This window comes from Enoplosus armatus, chromosome 6, assembly GCF_043641665.1.
Source record: "Enoplosus armatus isolate fEnoArm2 chromosome 6, fEnoArm2.hap1, whole genome shotgun sequence".
Lineage (NCBI taxonomy): Eukaryota > Metazoa > Chordata > Actinopteri > Centrarchiformes > Enoplosidae > Enoplosus > Enoplosus armatus.
This window is the reverse complement of record NC_092185.1, coordinates 10,106,623-10,121,186: the sequence shown is the minus strand read 5'-3', so window position 1 is coordinate 10,121,186 and position 14,564 is coordinate 10,106,623. Positions and strand designations below refer to the sequence as shown.

The window sequence follows — 14,564 nt, the reverse complement described above, 5'->3', positions numbered from 1 at the left end:
ATCACTCTGCAAACGCGGGATGAACAAACCGGGGCTGAGCTGTAACACACCATCGATTACATCAGTGGAACAGAAATGAACAGATTCGTCTGACAAAAGAGTGGATTTTTGTTTCTGCATTTCAAAGCAAAATCATTGAACCAGCTGTCATCTGTGGAGAAAGACTAAGCTCAACACTGATTAACAGCAGAGATTCTTTTTATTGAAATTCTTTATACCATTACATCTTGCTTACTGGGATGATTGGCCTTGAGCCACTTTTCTTGCTGCTGTCGTTTGCCTCCTCTATGTCTGTAGTGTGGCCTCCTGAGGCAGTCTGCCTATGTGACGACAGGTGAGTCATGTGTACAAGGCAAGTGTTGTTTTCTATGTCAGTCCGTGTGTTTGAACTTCGACTGCATCTCTTAAGACCCTGGTGAAGATGAATTGTAAACAGACCATACGTGATGGGGTCTAGGCAGGCGTTGAAGAGACCAAAGATAAACAGCATATGAGTCAGTGAATGAGAGACCGTCTCCTCCATTTTTTCAGGAAACAACCAATACCACAAGCCTAGCAGGTAGTACGGGGTCCAGCAGATGATGAACGATGTCACGATGACGATGCTCATCTTAAGAGTCCTCATCCGAGCTTTAGGGATGTTGTTGTGGGAGCGGCGGAGGTGAACATCTCTAGACAGCACTAGAAGAGAGGAAAACACTGTCTGTTGTCACGCATCAACTCCTTGGGTCTCAGAAAACGTATTTTGGCTGCAGATTTGTGAAGAAAACGTGACTTACGGTTACCCCGAGCCATGCGGCTGGATATCTCAACAAGGATTCGCGTGTAACAGAAGATCATGATGACCAAAGGAAGGAGGAAGAGGCACACGAAGGTGAACATGTTGTAGAGGGTCTCCTGCCAGCGCTGGACAAAACTGCCGTGGGTGGTGCACTGGGTGAAGTTCTGCGGGACTGTGATGGTCACATTGTGAAATATAAACATCTGCACGAGAAGACAAGAGAGAGTTTTGATTAGCGATAACTGATTCAGGAAAAATTAGGTAATATTTCTACTACACAACAGCACAGTCAGTCATTATTAGACCCATAATATCCAGCCTGAGCCTGTAAAGGACAGACTTACTGGACCTGCAGCCTTTCACAGACAACTTATCCAGTTTATTTGGGGCATTTAGAGCTGATTGTGATTGCTTCGTCACGTCAAATCTGTTCTTTCCGTGCCAAACAAATTCAATTGTTCCAATCAGTTCCATTTCATGTCGCCCCGATGGTATATCATAGACCTATAATCGGTATAAATAGAGCAGCAGTCATCAGGTTATTTTCTTTAAAACCGTTCATTAATTCGCCATATTATACGACGGTGGAGACGCTGTGCATCATCAGTGATTGCCCCGTTTGGTAAATACAATCCCTCTGTCCTCGTATCTCTTCCTTGCATCTAGCCAAATGGACCCAATGTATGTGCATAATGGCAAACTTGAGTGTACTGTGGGCAGGCTGTGACTCAGGAGGCAGTGGTTCGATCCCCGGCTCCTCCTGTGTACACGTCAAAATCTCCTTGAACAAGACACTGAACCCTAATTGCTATCGATGGCCAGGCTGCTCCATTGCCATTGAGTACGTGGCTGAATTATAAAGTGCTCTATAAATGGAGTCCATTTTCCATGCTGTAATTCTGTCCATAGTTGAATCACAATTAAGTACAACAGAACATGAGGATTCACTCATTGTAGGCTGACACACATTGAATCCTCCACTGTTGAGACCGCTGTATACAACATTTAGTAGGCATAACAACCTCGTAAAAGTATTTTATAACTAAAAATAAATAGCCTAGCAAACAGTAGCCAGACTTTTCTAATAGGCTGATTAATGATCAAAAACAGCAGACAGGTTAACAAAAAGGAAACTTGTAGTCGCATTTTTCAGACCTCATGTGGTCCTAAAATAAAATAAACAGGCCAGGCCTACCTCAGTCCTCACTCGCGGACAGCTTGTCTACCGTTTTTTTTATTATTCAGAAATAGCAACATGTTGACATGTTGTGGGGTTAGTTTGGTGCGCAGTCGGAGACCCGCGGCGGAGAATACCCGCTCAGATGGTACCGACGTCCTGGGAACGCAGAGATAGCGCCTCGCTGGAGTGGCTAGCCTCGGGAAGCATGTCTGAATACCTTTTCACTCGTGAAGAGGTTGCAGTGAGGGGGGATTGTCTCTCATACAGGTGTCCACCTCTGTCTCTGGGTCATTAGCTTGATGAGGGGTGCTGTAGTCCTCTCCCAGGAGCAACATGGTGGCTATTATTTATTTGTTTTTAACTATTTAACTGATTAACTGAGTATTAATCAGTCAAAATTATTATTATTGTCGGTTAACGGGTAAACAGTTAATTATTAACATCCTAGTCTCGCATTATTAACTGATGAAATGTCTAAATATAATTATAATGATAATTAGGATATTGGGCAGCTTTATAGATATATTCTGAATGTATTTGAATCAGACTGTGGCACTGGCTAAAATGTGCAGAGCTTTTTTAATAAATGTATAAAAAACATATGCTAGCTGTTATCACACTCTTAACAGCTGAATATGTCCTTGTCAATTTGAAACGTCTAATGGACTAACGTAGGCGTTATTGTAAATAAAAGGATCAACACTTTATGTTTTTCGTTTGACACAGAAAGCCTTTGGCAGTGTGCGTCTGAGAAAAAAATTTTTATCTTGCAGGAAAGGCAAGACGCCTGTGCTCCTGAAACGCTGCACTGACAGTGGGTTATGTTCATTTCTGATTCTCTGTTAAAGCAGAGGCCAGTAATTGCAATTCTTGTGGACAAATGAAACAGGCCCCAAAGGAAAAACCCCAGTCCTGGTTTTCCACTAAAGCGCTTAAGTTAATTTGATGCCTAATTGTGTTCTCATAAAAATTTGTAAAAAACACAACAACAACTTAGTGTTCAGTCAACAATTTTGCAGGTTTCCCATGACAATGTCTTCATTACTTGTGTTGCTGTGCTTCTCGGCTCAGAAAAACACATAAATTGGACAAATAAATTGCAAAAACTATGACATTAAAGCAAAATATAACGTGCTATAGGCCTATATACAAACTACATCTTCTACAACTTGTATGCTTCTTATTTAAGATGGTATAAACGTCAGATCAGTGTTATGATGTTTATTTCATTAAGAGACATGATATCATTTAAGGCAGACTCCACAGAGGTATAAATCTCAAGGGAGAGTCAAACCTCAAGGCTAAAACATGAGTTGAATTTTGAGCATGCCTCGCAGCCTCTGCACTGTGAAAATAGAAACAGCAGCAGTATTGCTCCTGGCTATTTCTTTTCATTAAGACTTTTAGTGCAGTTTGTTTGAGGCTGTCTGATATCACAGTGATGATAAATGGACTGCAAAGGCTGAGCTGTACAAAACCTGAGCCACAGGCAGTGAATCAGTACGTCAGCGCAGGTAAGCATGGATATGTCTGCTTTATGAGCAAGACACCCCTGTTTCTCCTCCAACATACTGTCAGTACAGCCTATATGGATCTATATCCATATATATAATATATCCATCTACATGAATGAACACAATATACTTCATTTTTCAAAAGGAATAGAATAAACTTTGTTTAGAGATTCAAAGGCAAAGTCAGTTTCCTAGTCCAGAGGAAAGTGTCAAAATAAAATAAGATACATTTATCCATTTCTAGCTATCAATCGTGATTATAATGTCAGAGAAATGTCACTGTGTAAGGATATGGTTTTGAAAGCGACCTGCTGAGAAGGGTTTTTTTTTGTACCTTGTGTCAACGCTGCTGTCACTCACTGTCAGTCAGTACAAAATCATGGTGTTTGACCCAAGGTAACTCACAGAACTTTATTTTACTTGTGTCCAAAAATATCAAATATGTCATGCTGAATCTGGGGAAATGTGTATAAAATGATCAACATCCAACAGCCAGAACATTTCCATTTGATTAAACGGTGTGGTCACATAAACATGGAGTCTTGGGTTTAAATATTTAATTCAGTGTAAACACCATGCACTGTAGCTTCTATGAAATGTTGGAGCAAGCTGATACAGAATGTGCAGTATATGATACTGTCAGACAGTGTGGAATAATATGATTTTTCCAACCTTAAAGCCACATGAAGGGGAAATAAAAATAGGAAAAGTGGATGTTACTGCAAGAGATTAAAGAATCTCACAGCAAAAAACACATTTTACAGGTAACCCTTTACACCCGACCCCACCACTGCTATTTAGCGTTTACAGTATAAACACTTAATATACATTTAATAAATGGTTTATAGCACATTATAATGTAATTGTAAGAGCAGATATAAGCATTTATTAATGGATTTGTCACCAACCACAAGTAGAGGCTGATGTACACTGTACATTAATAATCACTTAAAATGTCCTTGCAGTATATCTGCATACATTATAGCGTCTTATAAACCATTTATTAAATGTTTATAGAGTGCTTATAGATACTAAATAGGAGGGGTTGAAGAATAGCATTAACATTTCTTATTGCATTCCTTTGACTGCTTTTTACCGTACCCTGTTACAGTATGTTCTGTAAGCACACAGAATACATACTGTTATGCACACATAGTTTTCCACCTTTGAAAACTGTATATACACTATATGCATCAGTGCATTTAAAGTGATCAGCACTATATTTTCCACTTTGTAATGTACAAAACAACAATGAACTTAGATGGAAGGATGGTGCAGAAGGTGGTTGAATTGAAAGACTTTAAAATACTCATTCACAGCTACTCGGATGTTAACATTAAGTACAATACCCATGGAGTGTGTCACATTTAAACGTGGTCTAGCAGTCACCACTTGTGTGCTTTTTCAAACCAGCATGAAACCAGTAAAGCTGCATTTACATCACAGTTTTAGGTCTCTGATACTGTTTTTTTTCTTTCACTTTAAATGACGTATGTGTGATCTAGTAGACCTCACATGCTGCAGCAGGGGCAGACGGGGTGAGTGAAGCGCTGAATTTGCTTTGTTGAATAAACAGATTATGAATCCTAAATAATACATTTAAGAGTGAATTGTCCTTCTGCTTAAATCATTAAAGGGGATTTATTATAGTTGTATTTTAGCCTACAGTGATTTCTCCATAGTGACAGCCCATGAATGACATAGACACAGACTATACTATAATACTATATATAATATATAATGCTATAAAAATATGACTTGATAGAAACCAGTCATAAACCTAAGAAGATATGATGAAGATATGAACAAATGAATAATTTGGCATCATTGGATGTACTTATATACCACAGTTATATTAGGAATATTGCATAATATATACTAAAAATGTTAATGTGAAGAATTTAAAGATCTTACACAAAGACTGACAGCATCTGGATGATCATGAGTCAAAGCTGACCATCAAGCATCACTGATATAATTTACACAGATTATTAAACTCAAATCACATCCAGCATCCAGCGAACAGGCTTCATGTTTGAACATTACAAATAGATATGAGTAACATTTCCAAAATGTTTACAAACACTATTTGCTAGATAGTGTTTCCAAACACTATCTAGCATACTGATAATACTGATACTATCATATATACAGTAGCCTGCAGCTGTAAAGTCCACACAAAGCAAAATTCACAACCAGGGTCCTTGGAAATCATTTTAAATAAGTCGTCTGTATTAAATCCACACAAGACAGTGAGAAATATGACATAAATATTGAGAAAAACACTGACACGCTCTGGTTGTAGGAACAACTCCAAAGACTAGTGCTGTAGTGCCAACATGATACAACACACCCCAACCTTCGTCCATCTCTTCATCCACTTAACGGTCATCATCACCCATCTGCCAGCAGTGTGGATCCCTGTCTGAGGGTCAATCTGGAACTGCAGCTGAAGAGGTTTATGCAAAACTTAATGTTTCCACCTTAAGACCCTTCTGTTAGTATTTAGGTTCGAGTTTCTTGAAGAAACTTAACATATAAATGACTGACAGCAGGGAAAAGCCTTAAGGGTTATACACTCAGAGCCTCTCATTATTCAACATTGTTCATTGTCCAACCTTGAAACCTCCAAGGTTGGAGGGCATTGGGGGGCATAGAGGTTCCCACTGAAAGGTTTTCAGAGGGGTTCTTGCTTCAACACTTTATTTTTTCCTTTTTTTGATCGGTTCATGAGGCCACATCCACTGTAGATGTGTTTCAAATGTTAATATCAGTTACTATATTAATAAGTAATATACTTATGTATTTCTCTTCTGATACTGTTGTACCGCGTAGAACCAATCAAACCACAAATCTAAAGGGTCATTTATATACAGATATACAGATATATAGATATAGATATAAAGATACAAAATGGATTTCTATAATTTAAGTGTACCATTATGTTATCAGTTTTGTGAGTTTAGTTTGATGATGATGATTAATTCAGGTACAATAACAGTTTATTTCACCTTTCAAAAAAACAACACAAGACGGGTCGCCTAATATTGTTATCTATAGGAATTTCATTCAGATCATGCAGAGTGTGTTTTAGTCCATGGCCCTGTGAATACTGATCATGCATATATGCGCATGTCATCAAGTATTAGACTTTATTTCTACAGGATATTTAAAAAACTGAGATTACTAAACACTTTACAGAAATGCTGGAAGCACAACAGTCAAAGGCACAAAAATAGGAAACAAAGATATATATCTATAAAAAGAAGATACATTCACTCGTATTATCACCTCCGTACAATGACAAATTAAGATATCCGGGTGACGCCTCCTGTTATCAAATGAGATGTTTAGAGTACACCAAGAAACTGTCAATTTCTACAATGTGACACATACATCAAGGGTGATAAGGAAAAGTAAGAAAACTAGGTATTTCGCTCGCTCTCTAGCTTACAGAAGCCGGGGTGGAGTCATTGCCATGTCTTTTAGGTTGACAGGCAGTAATTTGAACACTAGGAAGCCTTTCAGATTGATGAAAATTAAGATTTTCAGTAATAAATTATGAAAATTAAAAATTCAAAGTAGTATGTTGAAACAAAAAAAAGCTTACAGGCATTCAGTCTTTACCCACCACAGCTCCGTGTGTGAAGAATTAATTAGATAACTGAGCTCTTACCTTTTCGATTAGAAACGTTTTCACTACTCATTTAACATTAAAGTGTGAGGAGCTTCAGAACTCTGAACCTGATCAATTTTCCACTGTGAGCCTCAGGCTGCGATATACAACTCAAACACACAGCTGGGAGCATATCAGCTTGCTTGTTTGCTGTTGCCTCTGCATGACAGAATGTCTCAGACATAATGTTTGATGCTTGAGGCTCACCAGCTGTCTGTACCACATGTCTCGTGGAGATCAACCTGATGAAACACTGTTCCATCAATGTTCCCCATGACACTTGGGATACAGGTGCAAAGCTCGGAGTAGAGATGACTTACATATGAAACTGACTTTTTTCTTTAAACACAACTATATATATCTACAGGGAAAAAAAGTAAACCTACTTTTTGTATCCAATACAAACAGAAGTGTTACAGTATATAATATATAAAAATAGATCAGAGTTTCTTCTTCACTTTTTCTAGGATTACAGCCTTATAAAACTTGTAAAAGGATATTAGTCCCTGTGACCTGTGGTAGAGACGATAAGGTATGTGGTGAGAGTCAAATAGTCAGTCCAGTGCTCCAGCAGCCTCTGTATGACACGTGGTGGTAATACACATGACTAAATGTCAGGTGTGCAACCCTGAGATCGATTCCAGGCGTCTTGGTATTTTAAATGTGCTTTAAAATTTCATCTCTCTCCTCCTCTCCTGATCTTCATCACAGTCCTGTCTAACAAAGCTACAGCCTCAAAGCAGACTTCAAGAGCATGAATTAGACTGCGTTCAATACCAATAATTGCATAGGATTAAAAAAAAAGTGGCCGTATTGCTGAGGGCTGGTTGACAAGGTTACTGCACAGTGTTATTATGAGGCGAGATTTTACAAGTGAGTAATTATGTGAGCAATTATGCTCTCCTCTGTCTCAAAACTTGCAAGCTTTGCAGATTGTTAGGCTGTTTTACCGGATGATTTTGCACTCCCCTGTGGCCAAAACTGAGCCTGGATCAACTTTTTTCTGCTGAGATATATCCGGCTTATTTTTTTGTATCTGGTGCTGCCGTTTTTTTAGCCCAGTATTACTTAAAACCGTGTTCATAGTCAATGATTCCACAGCTCACGATCTAAAGCACATCCACTTCGAACGCTCAGTGCCAATTCAGGTAGTAGTGTGTCCTTGATGGAGGTCTGGGTGATGGATGGGCATGTAGAGCATCCAACTCTCATGTGGGAGACTGGAGTTCTTGTCACAGACCTCCAAGTAATATTTGCTTTTGCTCACTGTAACCTTTATAGCTTTCTGCTGCGTCTGGAAACAATGCGGATGTGAGCTGCAAGAGAGAAACAAAACAGTAAAGTTGTGTGCCCTAAAACCAAAACAATGAGCTGAAAGATGCTGAAAAGCTCCCTAGAGATGAACTACAGAGTTGGTAATAATTCTCTCTAAGTTTGTTGCCGTGAGTGACAACTTTCACATACACATTTGATACATTTTTAATATAAAAATACCAATTATCTGTCTGTCTGGTGTCTTAACCATAGTTTATTTGCCATACGTATGATCCTATAGTTACCATATGCATATATTGTGGGAAACAGTAATTCAAAAAATGTTTAAACATAAAATGGAGTTTTGCAGAAATATCATCGTGCAGTCTGGCGACAGGGTTGTTGTTTTTTTGAAGCAGTGCTGTTAATGTCAGTATACAAGCCAGTTTTCTTTCTACAGTACACATTTTGTTTTTAAACTTACTACTGCAGCTATGATGGCTATTATTGCTGTAGCTCAGCTGGTAAAAGTGCTGCATCATAAATCATGAAGGTCCTTATCCAAATCCTCGTTTTCACCATTTAGCCAACAATGCAAACGACGCAAAAATGCAGAAATTAAAATAAATAACACAAAATAGTTACGAGTAGAAATCTTATTTGTGCATCCATCAAAGGCTCTGGGTTTTATTTTGTTCTGATTGTTGCCTGATGGGAGTCTTGGCACACAAACAGTACAGCAATACATTTATATGCAAGACCGTGTGCATGGGTTTGTTCCCTTTTGATCTTTCAAAGGTTCAAAAATAAACAGCGAGAAGGTTTTTGTGATAACAGTTTGCCTTTTGAAGAACTTTTGCAAAAGCTTCTCAGCAGAAAGGGGCTTCTCAGAGGTCAGTGCTTCTTGGTAGCCCCTTCCTGTGAGACAGTACAGTTGCAGGAGGAGCGTCACATCATGAGACACAAGATACACTTGTGTTACCCTATTATTATTTGCAGCCATAATGCTGCCTCCACTTAGAAAAGGCGTCAGATGCACTGCAGCAGGAGCCGCTGTGTATTTCTTGGTGATCCTTTAAATTAGAAATTGCAAACCTTCAGAAATTCGTGCCATTGTCTCTCCTGTCACCTCTCCCAGGCTGCTCAGTTTACACTCTCAGCAGATAAATCCAGACTGTGCCAGGTGATAGTTAATGAAGTCTAAATCCGACCACATCACACGTAGGGTAGCTGTAGTGTCATGAAATCTGCAACATTACTTGTTTTAGCTGGAAATAATGACGAAACATGCCAAAAACACTGTCAATCAGTGAACAGTGCCAGAAGTCGCAATTCTAATCTCACTGAGATACAGTAGATCTTTAAAAAAACAACAACTCAGTGGTCTTTTTTTGGCAATTCAAGATGAAGGGTTTCCAAGTAAATCATGGTATTTGTCAGTATGCTCAGACTTATTTTTGCAAAGAAATTGAGAAATGCATCAGACAATTCATAAACAAATGGCCACTGATTCTTCACAAGAGCCTTACATTTGCATTTCACTAAAAGGATGCAGGGATGCACTGAATAAGAATTAGAATACCGATATAGTCAAGTATAAATAAAGAAAATAAGGACACAGTCATCTTGTTCCTCTTCATTTCCTATTCATGAATGTGATACAAGTAGATTGACTGATAACTGTGATCCCACCAATTCAATAGACCCATTACCACTATTTCTTACCATACTGGTTGATTTTTTTTTTCCTGTACTGTACACATGGTTCTCAGTTGGACTCTTTTTACCTTCCATGTCAGTGGTCTGTGAGTCATCTCTCTCCATTTCTTATTTCACAAAAAGGGCTCTGCGTGAGGTAGCCCCAGGACTTTTATTTTCACAATTGTACACTACACTGCTGGCACACACTGGCTGAAATAATCCCCATCACCTGTGGGTAAGAAAAATACTGTCTGGGTCACACAAAACTCCCATAACGATAAATTTTGAATCACATACTGAATCAGTGTAGCCAGCTGTTAAAACGCATAAAGGGACTCTGACATAGCGAGTCTTCAAAGTGGACTATTGCTTACTGTGCATCGTTATGCATGAGTGATGCCAGGTGTGTTCTTTTATGGTGTCCCCATATATTATAAGACAACAGCGCCCCAGACTATTATATATATTTATTTTCCATATGTTCTGTAGCCATGATTTCAGAAATACATCGATCACATTACCCCGGTACAATCCCACCCCTTAAGAAATGTTTGACTAGACAGCTAAAAAACCCTCACATTATACAGTTTTTTTTGTAATTTAACTGTTCAGGTCACTAAATATTATCCCTCTACATGGTCTTATTATTACTATCGCGTATTCACTTTCTTGCAGAGAATTAGACAGCTTAGCATAAAGACTGGAAACAGGGCAAAACGGCTAACCTGGCTCTGTCCAAAGTTAAACAAGACAAACCAAGTCTATGGTTGGATCGTGTATGATCAATGTGCTATATTGTGGCCAAATTGTTACATTAAAAGTCAGTGATAGTGTCTATAATGTGAATTCCTGTATATTAAATCTTCATCTGCAATTTTCTGTATTGGTAATATTTGTGTACTTAAGGAGAATATCACATGACATGGTGAAGCCACGTTTGAGTCAAAAAATGTTATAAATGCAGCTGCAAGAAGAAAACTTTCCACTCATATCTCAAGATGTTTTATTTGAAAGAGAACTCTGTATTGAGTGTTTCATCGGAGTGATTGTAATTTGTGTTGTTTTCGCTGTGCGCTCTCTCTCATGTCTCTCGGCACATGGAGATCTGTTTTCTCTCCTACTCTGCTCTCTGCTGGACTGTTACAGTGCGTAACCATTGTCTCCGCTTCCCACAGCAGGAGGTTTTATGTTGTCCAGTTTCATTCCCTCCTGGTGACTCATGGTATTGTGCTGTCTCTGTACCATCTGTGCGCCATTGTGCTGTGACCCATTGGCGAGGTATGGACCGGTTATTGATTTTCTTGTAAAGCGTGTTGGTGCTTGTGGGTACCAGATCCTGCTTCGCCCTTTATCTCACTAGCATATAATTGTTTTACTTCTGGACAGAGCCAAGCTAGCTATTTTCCGCCCTGTTTTCAGTCTTGGTGCTAAGCTAGGTAACTGTCTCCTAGCTGTAGCAACATATTTAACGGACAGACGCAAGAGTGGTGTTGATTTTTTTCATCTAACTCTCATATTTCTCAAGATGTCGATTTATTGCTTTAATTTTTTGCAAAAATGTCCAACAAGTCCTCCAAATCATCAAAATGCGTCATTTATAATGACCCTCCGACAAATAAAAGTGTGTTTTGATGTGACACCCGTATCGACGAGACGTCTCGTAATAAATCTGTTTCATGACGTGACAATGCTATGGTAAAGATCTGGTTAGGTTTAGGGAAAGATGTTTGGGTGAGGGAATCTTCGTCGTGGTTAAATGAAACCAACTTTGACTGTTGGTTGGTAGAAATGAACAGCAGCCTCCTTTTTTAAAGTCTGACATTTTGTATCCATCCACCCCGACCTCTTCTGCAGACTTTGCTCTATAACAACGTCACCTGACTTCCTCCTTTGCTCTACTGAGGACGTAAGCTCTGTGTTCTCCATGTAGCTGCGGCCCTGTCCCTAAATACCAACAAGTTATAATCACTGAGTCTATGAGATGTTTAGTCGCTAGATCTTGACCTCTTTCGCCCCAGTGTGGTCCAGTCCCACTGGATTAGGTTGAGGAAATAAAAAGGTGATCTTACACCTGATTAGGTACTTGATAAACATTCCTGATATTTGCAAACCTCCTCAAAGCCTTTCGAGTCAATGATCCCTGAACGTCATGCTACACCTGGTCAGAAATCTAATCTGACTAATGTGAGCAGCTGCCTCATTTGTGTTCAGCGGTTCAAACCAATTCAAGGACTGTTATGAATTTCACATTTGTCGATTCGCAACCAGGACCATGTGCTTGTATGTTGCTGGAGCAAATCATATCCATGCTAATGTTAAGTATTGAGAAGCTTCCCACAACTTGCAAATAAGCAATGAAACTTAATTCAGTTAAACCTGATACTTTGAAGACAACAGGTGGAGGCAATTGCACCTTTTCAGTTTTCATTTTGTCCCCCACAAACAACAAGCCGCACTGCAGATTCAATGAGCCAGATGCATTTTTCATGTTCCACAACATTTTTTCCCATGATTACCTGAATGTTTCATCATATTTCCCTCTGCAGACTTGACATTCTTGACTTCATTTCCCTTTTCAGCAAAACTCAACAATGCTCATAGCTACTTTCTGAACAGGGTTTAATTCTCCTGCAAATAAAAGGCCAGTGTACAGTGATGTGAGAGGTACAATCATCATCAGCTTTCATGACGAGGGCCCTCATGTGTGTACAGTGTAGCGTGTAGGGCAGGACGTATTTGATGTGAAGCCCCAGAGTGGCAGAGCATGCAAACTGTTTCCTCTTACCTGAGGGAGAGAGAGGACCACGCTCATCGTCCAGGCCACAGTCAACATGATTTTGCTTTTCCTCTTGGCCTCGCTGATGCCAAGAGGATTGAGGATGGCAGACTGTCTATCCAAGCTGATGACCACAGTTACAAAAGCGCAGGAGTACATCGCCACCAGTTTCATGAACATCAGCAGCCTGCAGGCGACGTCTCCCGCCTGCCACTGCACCGTGATGTTCCACACTGCGTCCACTGGCATCACGATGAAAGTCACCAGCAGGTCCGCCACGGTCAGGTTCATTATGAGGATCCGGACGTGTGACTTGCGCTTGCCGCCGTTGCCGGCAGCCCAGAGCACAACCAAGTTGCAAACAGCAGACACTGCGCACAGAGTGAAGGTGATGATGACTCTGACTTTGGCCGCGGTGGAGAAAGTGGGCAGCTGGAGCGCGTCTCCATCCGCGCTCTTATTGCACTCTGAGGTGGGTCCCTGGCAGCTGCCATTCACTGTTTGATCCGTCAGCTGGTGGAACATGATGAACACCGGAGTCTGACTGACGGGAGGGACAGATAAAAGCAAGGCAATAATCCTGGCTACTCCGAGACTTTGTCTGTCTTCTCCATCTGCACCTCCAACTGGAACTTCAACCGTCAAAAACTGAGATAAGAAAGAAATTATTTGTCCGATTTTTTTTATTTTAATCTCGACTGGATCTGTGTGTTTTATACATGCAACAAGGTGCAGATGCTGTGTGTTAGTGGCACCTGTAACGTGGCTGCAGGAACTCCTGCCACATGCAGCTTTAATAATTAACGTACAATAACTGACCAGACACCACGTTGTTTAGCTTTTATCTGATATTCAGAAGCATGCAAAGTCAAGGCACAAACCCTAAATCAATAAAGAACAGGTAAATACTTAACAGCACAGGTGAGGAAATAATTGCCAGTAATAATATTATTGAAGTGCAGTTATTTGCTGAACTTCTACCCCCCCCCCCCCCCCCCCCCCCACACACACACACACACATCCTCTGTAATTTCCCCACGGTTCCGCAGTCATTGCTTCTTCTAATTTAAGGTACTTGCCTGGTTAGTGTCCCGAAGGAAGAGAGCGAGAGACGGAAATAAATCTGAATTTAACCAATTTTCGACGCAGATGAAAATAGCAGGCAATTAGAAGCTGGCAGTGAGCGCTAACGGGGAGCTCGCTGAGCGCGTCTCCACTGCAGCTGTTGCTTCAGCCCGCTTCATTCCTCCGCTCTGACGCACAAAATGACAAGCGGCAGGATCCGTCTGCGAACCACCGGAGCTCCGCTTCTTACATTAACGCGAAAGGGGGGGGGGGCTGATCACGCTACCCACCCTCCTGGCCAGAGTGAAACACGATGGAAATGTAATTTTAGCCTTTTAAGTAGTTTCTGATCAAAAATAGTAATTGTATCAGTGCATGTTCACGTGTTTGCGGGTGCTTTGTTCTGATGTGAAATTGAAGGATAAACATATGTCTGGTTTTCTACTGAAGTATCCTGACCTGCCTTCACTGCAGCTAAAAGTTCAGAGGCGCTGCTCAACATCACTGGACAAACAACGGCGCAGAAAATAACTTAGTTATTCAATAGGCCTATTCCAAAACCAACTAACAACATAGCAAGCTACTCTATGTGAAAAAAAGGGAAAAAAAGGGGGACA

At 40.2% G+C, this 14,564-nt stretch overlaps 1 protein-coding gene across 1 annotated transcript; it reads right to left on the bottom strand.

Moving 5' to 3' along the window:
* Window positions 1–220: 220 nt before the first annotated feature.
* gnrhr4 (gonadotropin releasing hormone receptor 4) lies at window positions 221–13,407 on the bottom strand. Its single transcript, XM_070906710.1, has 3 exons — window positions 12,892–13,407; window positions 780–984; window positions 221–681 (listed from the first exon to the last, which is right to left on the bottom strand). The coding sequence occupies exons 1-3, from the start codon at window positions 13,405–13,407 to the stop codon at window positions 221–223; spliced, it is 1,182 nt and encodes a 393-aa protein (XP_070762811.1).
* Window positions 13,408–14,564: the final 1,157 nt, after the last annotated feature.

Bases quoted from the DNA above. Each gene is read 5' to 3' on its own strand.
- gnrhr4 (XM_070906710.1), bottom strand. From the start codon at position 13,407: ATGTTCCACCAGCTGACGGATCAAACAGTGAATGGCAGCTGCCAGGGA. The intron at 985-12,891 runs GTAAGAGGAAAC...CTTCTCGTGCAG, and splicing joins TGGTCCTCTCTCTCCCTCAG to ATGTTTATATTTCACAATGT. The intron at 682-779 runs GTAAGTCACGTT...CCTCTCTTCTAG, and splicing joins CCGCATGGCTCGGGGTAACC to TGCTGTCTAGAGATGTTCAC.